The sequence below is a fragment of the Geospiza fortis genome, unplaced genomic scaffold (genome assembly GCF_000277835.1).
Source record: "Geospiza fortis unplaced genomic scaffold, GeoFor_1.0 scaffold16, whole genome shotgun sequence".
Taxonomy (NCBI): Eukaryota; Metazoa; Chordata; class Aves; order Passeriformes; family Thraupidae; genus Geospiza; species Geospiza fortis.
In genome coordinates this window covers 708,400-722,832 of record NW_005054302.1, presented here as the reverse complement: position 1 = coordinate 722,832, position 14,433 = coordinate 708,400, and the positions used below count along the sequence as shown (strand labels likewise).

Here is a 14,433-nt window from a genome sequence, read left to right as displayed (position 1 = left end):
CCAGTGTCTCAGCTCTAATGGCTCTACAAGTTAGGATTTTAGTAGTCTTTCTGATTTACTGAGATAAGTTGCCCAGTAGTTTAGTGTTTCTCCAAATAAACAACGAGTATTTAGATTTACCATGATCAGGTGTGTGTTTGAACCGCAGGAGGACTTTTTCCTACCCATCACAGATTTCTAATTGGTATGCTAGAATTCAGTCTTGTTTGTTGTTACTAAGTTTGGTTAACTCCTCCATAGAGTTTGCCTTTGTAGTTCACAGTCTATGTTGGTGTCCTTGGGTGGTTTTTTCCTTTTGTTTGTGGATTTTGCAGGTTTTTTGGAGGGGTTGGTTTGTTTGGGTTTTTTGGGCAAGTGATGAGGTACCGTTGACTCTGCTGAGTTTTAATTTTTTCCAAAGCTTTCATCCTAAAAGGTTCTGGGGAAATAGAGGAGAGAATATATTCAGGTTTTGGTTTTGCAGCCATTTTATGGTAGTTTTGTCCTGTGTTTTATAAATTGTTTCTGTGTGAGTGGGAAATGTTCTCCAGTTAGATTCTTGCCTTGTTTCCTGAGGTATAATTTGTAAAGTGTGTATGAAGGTACATGTTGCTAAGATTTCTAAGGTTCTAGGTGAAATAGATACCTGAATAAAGGTAAGTTAAGCTTTGATTACTTAGGGTGATCTATATTGAGATGATAGTTGCACTGTCACAGAAATGCCCAAACAAAACCTCACAGCAAAAGAAAACCAGCCAACCCCTGCAATTTGATCCAATTGTTGATATAATTGGCGTAAAAGGCCCTGGTCTAAATATGCATAGATGCCAAAATATTTCTTTTGATGATATTTCCTATCTAGGTAGATACACATAGGTTTGTAAGCACAGAGAAATCTTGAAAACTTCTGTACATTACCAATTTGAAAGTATTTAACAGATTTTCTTTTTTACAGTATGCCTTTTGAATTTAATGTTCATATCATTCTTTATAAAGAGTTCCATTTGTAGAGATCATTGCCAATGTAGTAGAAATGTCACTGTTAATGAGGTGCAAGTAATTCCTGCATGTTAACTTCCTCAAATGTGTTTTATTTTCTCAATTTTATGACAGTTTCCAATGCATTTGTCATAGTAATTCTTGTCTGTTTTCACTTAAGACAGTAGCTGAAGTTAATTTTTTTTAAGTACTAACCCAAGCAGAAATGTTTTTCTCAGAGTTCTGCTGCAATTGGCTACTCAGTTTTACCTGATTTTTAAAAGCAAATTTTCAGGAGATGAGTAATGGCAAATTTGAATTTAAAATTTGTTTGGTAGAAATTTCAAAGGAGATGTTCATTATTATGATGTGATTGAAGGTATTTATTTTGAAAACGTGGATTTTTAAAAACAATTTCTCATTTGGACAGAATTTCCAAATTTATGTGCGTATTTCAGTGGCTGACTTGTAATGGATGGCTTTGCTTACAAATAATGAGTAGTCTCCGAAGTTTATTTTCTTCTAAAAATTTTTAAAGCATTATTTATTGTAACCAAATAGTCAGGATTGAAAGGAAACAGTCTCAGTTAAATTTTACTTGCAAATTGTTTCCTATTCCACCAATCCAAAATCATATCACAGTGCAATACCTATTTTAGTGTAGCTTTAGATGAGGGTTGTTAGGAGTGGCCTGGTTTCTCTCCTTCTTTTTCATAGCCCAGGAAGTATCGACTGGGAATGCTGGATGAGAGGATAGTTCCCGTGGGATCAAAAGCAAGAAAATCAAAGAACCCTATTGGCTGTCTGGCTGACAGGTGTAAAACAGGAGTACCCATCAATATGGTTTGGTGGAACAGAGTCACAGAAAACAATTTACAGGTAAAATTATTTTTTACTAGTAATTTTTTCAGTATTTTGGATGTTTATTTTCAATTCTGGAAAATGTTAGAAAGAGTTACTCTAAGTACAAGTTAAGATCAAATATTTATTTTACATAATAGACACAGTGGTCCTCTAAGAGTGATTTGGAGATATTTAATTAGCTTCACCCATTGCTGAGCTATGTATTTTACTTGATTTTGGTATAATCTGAGGAGAAGGAACAAAAGTAATCATTTAATGTATTCTAAAAGCAAACAACCACAGCCTTTAATTCTCACTGAGGAAGATTTTTACTGGTAAAATGAGGGATTGTTGTTAAAATGATTGACACAATGCAAGTAGATGCCCTCAGTACAGAATTTGAAGACATTGCCATCATGAAGTATGAATTGCCATCAGGAAGTATAAATTCTTAATTTTTATGTTTGGATAGTTTCTACTTCTCAACTTGTTTTGAGAAGTGTATACTACTCTTACCATTATTTAACTTTATGCCTGAATCTTCTTCGACACTGTAAGAGGGGAGTGGTACAGGTGGATTTGAATATCTTTCTAACGAAGTAGTAGGTAATCCTTGGGTTGAAAATGAAGGATAATTCTAGCCTAGGATGCATCTGCTTCATGTCCCTTAAAGTGGAATTTAGATGGAAATTATTACAGTGGTGGGAGCTGTACCACTGCTCCTAATACTGTTTTCACTTGTGTAGTGCTTTTTATTCCTCAGAGATTGCTATTTTAGTCTTCCTATGATGGTTATGTTATTTTTAGTGTTTTCTAAGTGAATGAAGTGGGTAAATTGATAACAGACTTGTAATTAGAACTTGTGGCACTTTAGGATTTTCTTTCAGTTCACTGAATTTCTGCCATGTAAGGGCCAACATGACACTTGTACGAGCTCCTTTCCACACTGATACTAGTTTTGCATTATTTGATGTTTGGACATCTCTGTGTTACTGAAATGAGCAGTCATGGGCAGCGTGATGTAGGCAGCATGATGCTATGTTGTTTAGGGACATTTGGACCGTCTTGGCCCTTTTGCTGCTGGGAAAGCAGCATAGTCACTGAGGGAGAAAAGATGAAGCTTTAAGGAAACATCGGTAGAAGGACCAGGTAAGCTTGAAGGACAGTGGTGAGACCCTGTGAAGCAGTACTGTTTTGAAGGGAAAGAACATTGACAAACTGAATTTATTGTGTGTATCTTAGAGTGAATGTAAGTTGTAATTAAAGACAGTTGTTTTGAGAAGAGAGAAGCAGAAAATTGGTCTTTGGTTTTCAGGTGGACATTAATGGGCAAAAAAAGTCCCATTTGCACTCGTGCCAGCTGTTGCTTTCTTGCTGTGCAGTGATGCAACAAGCTTTGTTGTTAATCTACTCCATTTAGATTAGATGCAAAAGGACTTAATGCTTTTGGAGGCTGGAGCCCCAGGGGCCTGAAACTTGAAGCTTCTTGCCAGGAGCAGTTGTCTTCTCAGTGCCTGTGCACTCTGAAGTATTGTTCGAAGTGTGGCACAGGGAAGGAAGCTCAAGGTCCCCATGCTTTCTGAGGTTGACAGTGTTTGAGACTGGCTGCAGAGCACATAGCTTTTGAAGGGTACAGTTCCAGGCTCCTTTATTGCACCAGAATCCTGGGTACATAATGGATTTAAAGTATGTGTGGCTTAAGATTTTGTATTACATGATACAGTTGGCATTGCTTACCATGGAGATGTGGACTTTAACAAAGCATGTATAAGCACATGTGGTGGAAATATGAACAGAAGGATGTGCTAGCCACAATAAATAGAATTGGAGGAGAAACAGGAGGGATTGAAGAGCAACTGTGGAGTCTGGCAAGACTGAAGAAGGAAAGGTGTTAAAACTTGCATTGTAAAATAATTTAACTGTTACTCCTGCATGGCTATGAATTTATAATCCCAATCTGTTTTGTTTAAATATGGTGTTACACTTAAATGATTAAAAGTGAAGTCTGCAGAGTGAATTGTACTCTGCATTAAAAAATAAGAAAAAACCCAAATCAAAGTTTGTTTTATAGTGATGTATCCTACCTTATATTAGGAAATGTCCAGAGCTGCTATACTACTACATGATAATATATTATAATAGCAAATGTAATCCCCCTTAGAATAGTAGGGGTTGTTACATTTTAGTTATACAGATTAGTTCTTATTCACCATCAAAACCTGATTTTTTTGTTTCTTGAGCAAAAAATAACAATAGAAATTAAGTTTTTCAAGTATGTTGCATTAGAAGCATAGACCTCTAAAATTTTAGATGTTTTCACAGTACTTTGAAGGATTTTTGTTAAATAAACATGAAGATATTCGAAATCTAATTTTAAAGTTTACTTTTTAGTGAGATCTACTTGCCAGTTGTAACAAGACTTTGCTAATAGTTTTGTCTGAGCCTGTGGTCTCGTTTATAAACCAATAAATCTTTAGCTAAGTAATTTTACCCAGTTTTAATTAAATTGACTCTTAATTCTTCTGTGAGAGCAGTAGAGTAACATAAATAGTAATGTTGGCAAATTGAAATTTATTAGAGCCTATTGTTGGAGTGATGTGATGACTTGTCACAGTAATTATAATAATGTAGCATGTTACACAAATTCAATGGTGGGATAGAAAGATTTGCTTTGAAGTCCTTGGCAACCTCCTATGTCTTCTGGGTTGCTCTGACATCGCAAAATGCATCTTTTCCTGAAGTCATGGCTCACAAGCAATCCTTGGAGGAATTGCAGCAATGCTCTGTAAAGTGGATCTCCTGATATAGAGCCTCTGCCCGTTAAAAAAAAAAGCAAAGAAACCGCAAAACCCAACAACAGCCACAAAATAACATGTTAAGCTCAAGAAAGACTTCTGCATGTTTCTGTATTCCTAAGAGATACTATGAAAACTGTGCCAAAAATAGACTGGTAAAGGAGTGCCCTGCTTTATAGCATGGTTGTGGGTTAGTGGTGGTTTTCTGTAACCATTACACGATTATGTAATTTAGGATGTCAGAACAGATCAGCATAAATTTGGAAGTGAAGGAGAACATAAAAAGAGAACAAAGAAGCTTGTATGCAGTTTCTAGCATGGTAAGTGCATTAGTACATCCTTCTAAAATCAAATGAGATTGGCCTACTTTTTGAGTTAGGTAGCTGACTCTGGGCTTTGGTTGAATGAGGAGCCAGAACCAAGCTAATGAAATACTATTATGGCCTCTGAAGCTGATGTGGTGTCTCTGCTGCTGCTGTACAGCTGTGTTGAGAGATGCTGAATGAGAAATGAGAGAGAGAGAAGAGTGGTTTCCAGTATTCCTGTGGGATCCCTGCATGACTTTCCAAAGGCTTCATAACTTGTACATCCCTGTATTCCAGCTCACTTCTGTACTTAAAGGGCACTTTGAGGATTCATTTATTAATTAGTACAGCATCGGGGCCTTAGAAGTTTATCACTGAGGAGCATAAAGACAAATCAGGTCTGTCAAAGTTTATAGTTGATGAAACAGGAATTTTGATTTTATTTCTGGATTACAGAAGTCTGTTGTGTGCAACTCCTTACCATACAGTAATGCCACATGCTGCTGTGTTGTACTTCCAGTGATGGTCTTCAGCTTAAATCCTTGGCTTGCTCTTTGCTTTCATCTGTACATTCTTTTAAGGACCCTTTAATTGTTCTGGAATGGGGTTTTTTTTGGTGATACTCACAGAATATTTTTTCCTCCCCTCCATGCTACATTTTAATTTTATTTCCTTTTAATACCTGTAAAAGCATAAAAGTCACCAGACAAATTCTGAGCTGACTGGTGACACAAATGAATAGTTTAATAGTCCTGGCCTCCTTTTGTACTTTTTTGGTTCCATCCTTAGTAATTGCATCGTGGCTAAAAACAGCCTTCACTTGGACTGTATTTTGTAAAGGTTTTTTTCACTGTGATGTACAGATGTGTAGGAATTGTTTTTGTAAGTGGAGCTGGATGGACTCAGTTTTGTGGTCTGTGTTTGGAAGTTTCTTTGCAAAGCTGACTGAAAAGAGGCATGGACATAAAGAATCTCAAAACGGGGTATTTAGATGAAATTTCTTCATGGAATCATTCTGAGAATGCATGATAAAGGAATTCAGGTAGTAATTAGGGAAGTTGCTTTACTGCCTTAGTTTGACAGCATCTATATTAATATATTGGAAGAAGGGGGATGACATTTCAGTTGGTAAGGTTGAGAGGAAGAGGTAATGATGGCAGTTTTAGCAAAGGTATCAGTCAGAAGTCACCTTAGGTGGTTTGCTAGAAATACATAATGTAGCTGACACAGCTGTACTTCCTTCTCTTTTATGCTGTTAATTGAAGACATGTTGATTAGCATTTTGAAATTTTGTGTGTGCCTTTTTATGGGGCATGTGCATTTGAAACTGAAATTAGACTTATTTAACACAGTGCAGACAGTGCTAGTAGGCTTTTCTTATTGTTTTGGGTTTAGAAGTACATTTGCTACTTTTTAACATCACAGTATTGCATAATCATGACATGATTCTTGCATGTCCATTCTTCTGGTTACTCTTGAAAGTTAATAAGTTTTCAATACCGAATTTCTCTACGTATTTTACCAATCCTGATTTATTCTGACTTAAAATTTTAAGCCTCATTTAGCATGAATAAGTTACTTTATTCTGAGATTAATAATTAATTAGTAATTAAATGACATTTGTCTAAAAGCTGTATACAAAATTTAAACATAATACAGAATGAAGAAAATGTTTTCACTTAGAAGATCTCTAGATTATTTTCATTCTTATAAAAGTTTAAATTTTTTTATGTCATCTTGGGAAGTCTGGTAGTACTCTAATGAAAAAACTGTAAGAATACTTAGTTGGATTCTAAAGCATGGTTACCATTCAAACGGATTTTCAAGCTTACCATTGATCCAAATGTAAAGCTAAAACTGGAATTTATACTTTGTATTATGAGTTGACAGAGTGAAAGCAGGATATTTTTCAGGCCAAGAATATAATACTTTGAATCATTGGCCACTAAGAATGTGGCTAATTTTGGCATATTTGCATGGTCATTGCTGTAAAATGGTTATCTACAAAGATTCAAAACTAATTAAGATATTAAATATTAAAAAGCTAATAGTATATTACATTCCCTCACTTGGTTTGGCCACTTACTCTGGCGTCATTATTTTAATTATTTTCATGCAAGAAAACTGTTTTCAGAAAAATGAATATTTTACTTCATATAAAATGTTTTGTAAAGCATAGAAGAACTTTTTAAGAACTGCAGCTTCACACAGATGTAATTAATTTAAATGCAGATTGGGGTTTAAGCTTCAAATTGTCTGACAATGTTTGCTAGTTTTGACCACCAATCACTAGAATTTGCTCTATTACTTTGATTAGTTTATTCTGGTTAGTGACTGTGGAACTTGAGTATTTTTCTGTATTTAGAAAACAACTTGAAGATGGAGGGGTCTTTTAAAATTGCAATCAAAAGTTAAATCACTTTTTTTACCGGTGGGAAAAGTCTTGGATTGCAGCTTCATGTTGCATCTCGGCATCACAGAGAAGTAAAGCAGGCTTTCATAGTATAGGGTCTGAATTCATGAATCAAAGCTGTTTACTCATACGCAGCATTTTCATCAACGTTAGGTAAAAACAACTTCATCTTACTAGGCTTTGATGATCATCCTGAATTGTGATATCAAAAAAATGAACGAAACTGAATTTCCATCAGATTTGACTCATTGCAGTTTGTAATTCCACAGCATGAACCAGGTCAGCACTAGCAGATTCCTGGGTTTGACTTTTTGACTTGGATAAATTAAAACACCTCCCAGTTAGAGCGGAGCTTTTTCTTAAAGCTGCATTTAAAAATTTTGATGGTTATAGATAACTTTTAGTAAGTAAGTAACATTTTAGCAAGTAAGTGACTTTTAGACAGGAAAACTGGTCTATGAAAACTGCAGAATGCGATTAGAAATAAGAAGCATCTCTGTGCTGTAGGAGTTTGAATCAGTAGGTGAAAATTATAAGAGTTTAGCCGCTATGCCATGGATGGGATTTTGGGAACTCTCTCAGTTGCTCTAGGAAAGTCTGAGTTACCTTCCAGAAGGTGTCTTTTTCTCTGCTTGTATGCTTCTAATGGTGTGTCCCACCCTTGTCACCTTGTTGACACCGTATTCAGATGTGATAGAGCTGTGGATGTGTCATTGCTACTTGTAGCAGTAGAAAAATGGAGATCTTGTAGTTCCTTGGAATTGTGTTCTTTTAGCAAGATGATGCAAATTTTGTCCCTTGCTCTCCCAGTTGTTTTGTTTGATGGCTATTTAGCTCTATCACTGTTTGGAAAAGTTGTACTTTACCACCTTTGTAATTTTCTTCAGTTTCAGCGCAGATTTTGCTGAATGGTTGTGTGCCATTGGTTTTTATCTAGAGGAGCACTGTTCTTAGTTATTCCTGTACCTAAATTCAGATAAGTCCAGAATATTACCTTCTGAGTATAAATGGGTCAGTTATGTGTTTTCAGTCTGTATAATTCAACTTATCATTTGTTTTGCTGTATTAGTGTATATCTTAACATGTTTTCCTTAAGTGTAATTAGAGTTTTAAAATTCATGGAACGCTTTACCCATTTAAATGTTTTACTTCACAGTCAACATATTTACTTGTAGCTGTTCCTTCAGTATTCAGAAACATGCACATGTAAGGTGACAAATAAGGTGGTAGTTGGTATCATAAAGTAGATGGTGGTTAAAATTTACTGTGTGATTAAAGGTAGAATATTTTTGCTATTTGCTTTTAAACCTGGGCATCTTCTTTAATTTTACAACTTTGAGAACCTTCTTTTTCACTGCATTGAAATACATTAATACTATGATATTTGGCAGAAATGATCAAATAAAGGTATTAAAACCCAGTTAACAGAAACTGTTCTCAAATGCTTTCTTCACTGATGTTCACACTTCACTTCTGATTTGGCACTAACTTATCTCTCTGATACCACTTTATATTGCTAAAATCAATATTAGTAATTTAACTAACAGTTGATATATTTGGTTATTTTAAAATTGCCTGAAACCAAAGTAGTCCAATATAATTTTCTGTAAAAAACTAATATGGATTATCTTAACAGTATCCCTTGCCTATTGGGAACTGTTGCTGTCTTCTTATTTTACTTAACTTGTTTAGACACTTTTGAGAGGTACCGTGCAGATTATTTAATAAACTAAATCCTGTAATTCGATAATCTTCAAGATTTTCAGTGTGTTAATGTAATAACTGATTTTATTTCTTAGCTTAATGTAGTTTTTGTTCCACTCCTGTCATTTGTAATTGTCTGTCCAATGACAAGCTTTTTGCCTTTTGACCTCTAACTGGGATTTTCCTTTTCTAACCCTCTCTGCCCCAAATCAAACAAAAACCTCACCTCAAAACAAACACCACGATCCCAAACTGCAAAACTGTCTGCACTGATTTTAATAGAAATTAAAAATTGCTTGTGTGTTTGTTTTATGTACTAACAATTACTTGATATTTGGCCATCATTCTTCTTCTGTTTTTTTCCATGGCACCAAATTAGACTTTATTGTTAAGGGTGCTAGATAAATAAAACAGGTAATTAAAGCAGAAGTTACCTTCACAAAGAAACTGAACATACAGATCTATATGAAACAGAGGCAGGGGTGACTTTTCTAGTAGGAATCAGTTTTACTCTTTTGATTTGAAATTGCTAGTTAGTTTGAGACAAAATTCCTGAAGTCGTGGGAGAACAGTCTGTGCAGCTGTGGCAAAGCTTTCTCAGTGTCAAGTCTGTTCTCCAACTTGTAATGTAATGCTTATGGAAAGCCTTTTGCCAAATGTATGAATTTGTAGACCAGCTGCTCATATGGAAAGTTTGCTTCTAACACTTCAGACATAAGCTTAAAACATGCCTAAATTTGTTAATGCAGACCAGCTTCCAGTATTCTTTGTTCTCTTCAGCAAGCTGTATGTACTGTAAAAAATACCCCCTGTACTAGTAGGCCTGTCTAGAAAGTATTTTCTACCAAATAGATCCCTTCTCATTTGAAATAAACATTTAATTTATTATTGTTTTTTAAACAGACACCAAATCCTTCTGCAAGTGAGTTTATTCCTAAAGGAGGATCAACCTCCAGGCTGAGTAATGTATCCCAGTCAAGTATGTCTGCCTTCTCTCAAGCCTTGTTCTCTCACCCCTCCATGGGAAGTCCTGCTACTGCTGGGTTAGCACCAGGTAAGTTGAGAGTAATGATTTCTAGTACAGTGTGCTATAGGTGTAGCTACCTCCTACTTCAGCTTTTAATTTTAAGGCAATCATTAAAAAGCAGAGGAACTTTGCGTTTATATTCCAGTAGTATGGAAATCGCACTGCAGGCAGTGAAATCTGCTCAGCCACAGCAGCATTGAAATTAACAACTTACTCTGCTCTTTTTGGGGAAAAGGGTTGCTGAGTTATCACATATTGTGTCCTGAGTGGTTCTTGCCAGAGCAGTACCTGGAGAGGATTTAAACTACCCATAGTCTAGAAATGCATTATAGTCCACAGTGCATATGATCTTGGTTTACTACACACCAATGAGCTCTTTTTGTATGTTTCTAGACACTGTGTGATGTAGAAATATTTTTTCGTTATTAATGAGTGCATATGAGGACTTAAAATCTGGATTAAAAACACAAAGTAGACGACAAGCTAATTCTATAATACTGTGCCTTGCAAAATATTGTTAATTTTTATTGTATCTGTCACATGTAATCTCACTTTTAAGATTTCTAATTTATAGTTATTTCCGAGGTTTAAAACTCTTGTTGAAATGTGTCCCATGCAGTCATGTAATTGAGTGGCAGATTTTTTTTTTACACATTTGAAAAATTCAAGCCCTTCACGCATCCTTTAATCTTCTGACTGTAAGATGTTAACTTAATTCTAATAATTTAATTTAAATAAAATTAAAATATTTTTAATATATAGCTATCAGCAAATCTGGATATTCACACTGCAGATTCTTTAATGAGTTTCTGTATGTACTTAAACCTCCAGCAGTCTCTTGTGGCTACCGAGAGCCATGAGGTAATTGCCAAAATGCAGATGGACAAATGCTATAAATTATTTTTTTAAACATCTATTGGCAATTACCATTTATTAAAATGAACTTCAGTTTTTTTTTATGCCAGTGTCAGTGTGAAAGAAGCCCACATTTAGCTTGCATGTGTAAACATAGCAGAGCAGGCTAGGACAGATTGATACTTCTGCTGACCAAATGAACATGTTGTGGTACTGTGTCTGTTTGATCCTATATTGTGCTGTACCGTCTTATTGGAAAACTGTTGTGTTTATATGCCTCTCAGCCTTGTCACCTGGATTGAAAAGTATATAAAGGATTAAATAGAATACAGTAAAATGATCTACTTTTGGAAAGTGTCCAGTGGGGTCTCAGAGGGATCCTTCACAGTCCAATTTCTTTACTATCTGTAAGTAATACTTGAAAGGATAAGTAACACTGATGAAAGAAGTTCGCACAATTTCAGGTCCTAGAAATAAATATAGATACCAATGCTGCATACTTTCTAGCCTCAAATACTATTGTTTGTTTATGGACAAGAGGGATGGGGGAGTGTTCATAAGAGAGAACTTCAGGCAGAGTTGGCTTGTTTCCCTGCTCTTCCTGTATAAATAAAATGAAAATATAGTTAAAAGTAAGGACCTTGGTTGGATTCTCTGAATTTTTCTAGAAGCGTTTCTTCTCCACTAATTGCAGAATTCTCTGAACCTAAGTGTACTATGTAAATACTGCTCACAGACATTTATTTTTATTTAAATGTGAACATTAAAGCTATCAACAGGATCCATGCACAAAAATTCCTGTTACCTCAAGGTCAGCTAGGAGGTGCTCTTTCTAAAAAATTAGGCTCTTAAATAAGAAAGCAGTATCTTTGTGTGGGGAAACTTCACCACTTAGATCATACTGGGTAACATAATGAAAAAATACTGACATGCATTCTGAAGTTGTCATGAAAAAATGGTTGAGATATGTTAGGTTTCAGTAAGTGAAAACAAATTCAAATAAAAGCCATGTAAAGAGTTCAAAAGAATTTTCCTTTGAATAAAGATAAGTCTCCTTCTAGTTAAAGGGTGAATACTCTCCAGTAGAATAACTTCACGGATTTAAGTATTTATGTGAGATTAAGATTGCTTATTGTAATTTACAGGATACTGGAGGAAGTCAAAATTTCATGAGAAATAAGGAAATGTAGTAGGAGTATTTAAGACTGCTATAGTTTTATTCACCCATAACAAAGTAGGTAAATTATGAAAACAGTCCTTTGATTTCCTTCCTGATGATGAAAAAATGTAAGTTCTTTCACATATCTAATTTCTGAGATTTCCCTAAAGGTAGGTGCAAGTCAAAACCACTTTTGACATCTAGTATTTCTTGTCCTTGGGAAATATTTGTTCTGCCTGTCTTGTCAACAGTACTGCAGAAAAATATGACAGGGGAAACGTAAAATACTTTAGTGAGTAACTTGTTGGATCCATGCCTGACGTATCGATTAGGATGTAGTGTGGAAAGGTTACTCCCACATTCACATGTTTATTTATGTAAGTGCTTTCTAGGGTTATCTCAACATGGAGTCGTGTTCATCCTGGTGGCCTTTAATAGAGTATGGAAACAGAATGATATGAAGTGCAACTTACGCAAGTGATGGGAGAAAATTGTTTCACTGAAGAGTCGTAAACAGATCTCATTTACCATTTCCAAACTCTTTTTCCGTAAACTTACCTGAATACTACCTTATTGCTCCTCCCTTTCCTTGCTAGCAAACACACCCTGTTTGTCATTTGTGTGGGAAATCTAGTAAGAAGTTGACGATTTTCAAATGGCACTTTTGCTTACAATTTATCTTACCCAGTCCTGCGTAGCTGTGTTAGAGTATTAATGCCATTAAAATATGCAACACAGCGTATGAAAGAAATTCATGAATGTCATCGAAGTGATAAAATGTCATTGCTGTGTTGAACTTGAGAGAGAACAGATGTATAGCCCCCAGTAGTGAAAAATGTCTAGGTTATACCTAAAGAATGATGTCTTTGTCACTGATGGAAATGACAGCAAATTGCTGTTGCTTTTATATTTAGTCCAAGTCAGGTTCTGAGCTTATGCAGAATGTAAGAGATGCCATTTCTGCTGCCAGTCTGAACCTGCAGGCTTAGGAGCCAGGAGTGTGAAGGTGCTGTGCTTGTGTCCAGTTGACACATCTCCACTATGATGAGCTGCAGGATTGTAGTTCTCAGAGCCCACAGTCCCAGCAGGAGATGGAGTACTTTCAGCTGAGGTGGTTTGTGTGGCTGAAGGTCTCAGGCTTGTTCCAGCCTCCTGGATCAAATATGGTGCAGAGGAAGTTCTGCAGCCATTCCAGAATAATCTAAGAACAGAAGAAGGCAAAGAGACTCTAAAATTATCTTACTTGCCCAGTTGAAACTGAAGAGGAGGAATTGGTGATACAAATTGTTTGGGGAATGAAGCAGATTTAATTAACTTGAAAATACACAACTACAGTGCTAATGACCTGATAGAAAGCTTACAATAAAAAGAAATAGTTAATGAATTTAAGGATGCTGCTTTAAGTTCTTGAAATAATCTGATATTATAATTTACTTTGCTTTGTCATTCTTCAAAATTTACCTGGAGGTCTGTGTTATCTCTAAAGTACAGATCATTAAAGTGATGAAATATTAAATGTTTAATTTTTCACCTCTGAATATGTTACAAGCATTAGAAACATAAGGATATGGTTGTAAACTAGTAAATTTGTAGGCAAAACTTGAAGGTTTTTTAAAATCTTTAATGTTGTAGGCCAGCTGATTTGCATACACCTGAACTTAATGAAATCCTGCCTAAGTTGTGAATTCTCATTAAATCAAAAAGTTGTAGATACTGAGTCATTAAGAAATCATGCTTAATGCCCTTTGATCATGATTATCTGTGTGAATTATCAGATTCAAAATGCACTCTAGCTTTTAATTCAAATACATGGTGAGCTACAAAGCTTTATTAGAAACATTAATCTCATAAAATGTCTTTGGGCATTGTCTCAAAAGCGTGTCAAAGTCTGCCTTTTCCCTTTCCTTAGTCACAATGAAACTTCAAAAATAAAAACCAAGGCAATAAATGAAAATATGAGAATAAGAGGGATGTGTAAGTATCTCTCTTTACAGAATAAGAAGGCATCAGGAGCTGTAGGTGTGTGTAGGTAGCCTGCACATTCTCTGTGAATATTGGAAAAAAGATCTTCAAATTCCACAGCCATTCCCATGTTGGTTTGACACCATCACAGCTGCATACCGTGACACCTCTTTTTAGATAGAAAAGTGAAAGAAGCCCTTTCCCCTTGCAGTTCATCTTTTAAGGTTGTGTTTGACTTCTTCATGAAGTGTATTAAGATTCCCCAAAACAAGGAATGGAGAGGGACAATTTGAAGCAGGCTTTTTGATATCTGTCATAGTATTCCTGTTGGCATTTGAATTTTAATATAGGGGAATCTTGAGCCTTCTCATAGGGAAAGCTTTATACTATTTGTCAAGATCACCGATATGACT

The 14,433-nt window shown here is 35.5% G+C and overlaps 1 protein-coding gene across 3 annotated transcripts in view; it reads left to right on the top strand.

Moving 5' to 3' along the window:
* PAN3 (poly(A) specific ribonuclease subunit PAN3) overlaps positions 1 to 14,433 on the top strand; it is a 66,073-nt gene that overhangs the window by 19,698 nt on the left and 31,942 nt on the right. For 2 of the 3 annotated variants that reach the window (XM_014311774.2, XM_031066127.1), the window contains 2 exons: positions 1,675 to 1,836; positions 9,921 to 10,071. In XM_014311774.2, coding sequence (XP_014167249.1) covers positions 1,675 to 1,836; positions 9,921 to 10,071 — 313 coding nt within the window. The remainder of the gene's footprint in view (positions 1 to 1,674; positions 1,837 to 9,920; positions 10,072 to 14,433) is intronic. The other variant, XM_031066128.1, reaches the window with a different exon arrangement.